General features: G+C 38.0%; 1 protein-coding gene across 1 annotated transcript; it reads right to left on the bottom strand.

The window, feature by feature from the left end:
- Nucleotides 1-610: 610 nt before the first annotated feature.
- Nucleotides 611-934, bottom strand: LOC149846445 (putative glutaredoxin-C14). The gene has a single exon (XM_089991309.1). The coding sequence runs from the start codon at nt 932-934 to the stop codon at nt 611-613; it is 324 nt and encodes a 107-aa protein (XP_089847435.1).
- Nucleotides 935-1,724: the final 790 nt, after the last annotated feature.

The raw sequence follows: 1,724 nt of genomic DNA, 5'->3' as shown, positions 1-1,724 counted from the left end.
AACGTGGTCATTCTCTTAATCAAATGAAAAATGTACTAGACTACAAATCCAAATCAACATGGTAAATATTGTTCTGGGGAAAAATTTCATGATAAGTTATTTTTTTTATTATTTCAGGAAAATCTCAACAAGAAAATCAATATATATATATATAAATCATTTAAAAATATATAAATACATAAAATCATAAACAATATACCAAAATATAAAAATGCTAAAAAATTGTTTTTATCACATCATTACGAAAAAATGTGGTAAGTATAGGCGATATTTTGAAAATATCACATTTTTTTCGCAAGTGTATCGGCTTTCAAAATATTACTAGCATTTGTGGCATAGATCCAAAGCATGAAAAGAGCTAGAGCAGAAACTGATAGAAAGAAGATACTTTATTTACTCATTTTCAAGTTACACTCACTTTCTCAAGTGGGATATTTATGTCAGCATTAGTTTCTTGGAACATAGCCAAAACAAAAAAGGAAAACATTTAAGACGTGCTTGATTGGAATATCTAAAACTACATCACTAGGACTCTCTCTCTCTCTAACATAAATCTTTATGAAAAACTCATACTACAACTCAAAACGTTTTGTTATGCTCTTCCTAGTGATCAATGGGACTGAACGATCCAGATTGCCCCTGCTTCTCTAAGCATGTGCACCAGCGTTCCATTGAGGTGGTGGGCCATGACTCTCTCTGTGGGACCCACAAATCGGCCCCCGATGAACACGGCGGGAACCGGAGGTCCGCGGCCCATCAGGCGTGTGAGCACCCTCTCCATCTCCTTCCCTCGCGGCTCCTGGTCCAGCTCGTACACGATCGCATTGACACCGAGCTCACGGAAAAAGCTCTTCATGGCGTGGCACATGCAGCATGAGCTCAAGCTGAACATGACCACTGCATTCTGCTTGGCCAATTTCTCCACCCTGTCCATTCTGCTCACTCAAGTGTGTGTGTTGTGGTGCAATGTGCTAAGTTACACAATATAGCAAGTTACCTTGAGGCTTTGAAGGCTGAACTGATATGTTATATAAGAAGGAATATCAGGAAAATGGACGAGGGAGTCCTTGAAAATTGAGAAAAGGAGAAGAAATTCTTGGTATTGTGGGGTTTGCAAAAATGGAGAAAGGAAAAGATTGTGGTTGGATGAAAGTTTTTAAGAGAGAGTGTAGTGGGTGATTGCCCTAGAGCAAGGTGAAGGAGGAAATTGACAAAAAAAGGAAGAAATTGAGAGAGGTATGTGTGCGAGCGAACGATATCAAGTGCTAAGTGGAGGTTGAGAGCTGTGATTAAGAGTGTGTGTAAGATATCAAGTGTTAAGTGGAGGTTGAGAGCTGTGAAAGGAGTGTGTGATGCCATAGGACTCAAGGAGAGATCATATATTTATAGTCTCTAGCATGCTCGGTAGGTTGTGTTTTCTTTTTAATATTGTCAAAAGAACTAAAAAAAATATTCCCTAAGATTATTTTGAACTTGTGAAAATTCTGGAAATCTTTGTTGATAAGGACCTATCATAACAAGGCCGCCATTGTTTATTATTAAGTGTGGTGTAGAATCCTTTTTTTCAGTGGACAAAAGATGACTGTTAAGGCAATGAAGAGCAACTTCGCGTGAACTTTCGCCCCATCCCAATTGGGTAATGATTAACGAAAAATCCCCTCCTTGATTCAGTTCTAATTCAATATCTTATTGAGTTTGAGCTTTCACTTCGTTGTTTCTAATTA

The sequence above is a fragment of the Nuphar pumila genome, chromosome 2 (genome assembly GCF_984573655.1).
Source record: "Nuphar pumila chromosome 2, dmNupPumi1.hap1.1, whole genome shotgun sequence".
NCBI lineage: Eukaryota > Viridiplantae > Streptophyta > Magnoliopsida > Nymphaeales > Nymphaeaceae > Nuphar > Nuphar pumila.
The sequence above is the reverse complement of the archived record's forward strand: the minus strand, read 5'-3'. Positions and strand labels throughout refer to the sequence as shown.

What these genes read in the sequence shown, in the direction of transcription:
- LOC149846445 (XM_089991309.1), bottom strand. Translation starts at nt 934, where the DNA reads ATGGACAGGGTGGAGAAATTGGCCAAGCAGAATGCAGTGGTCATGTTC.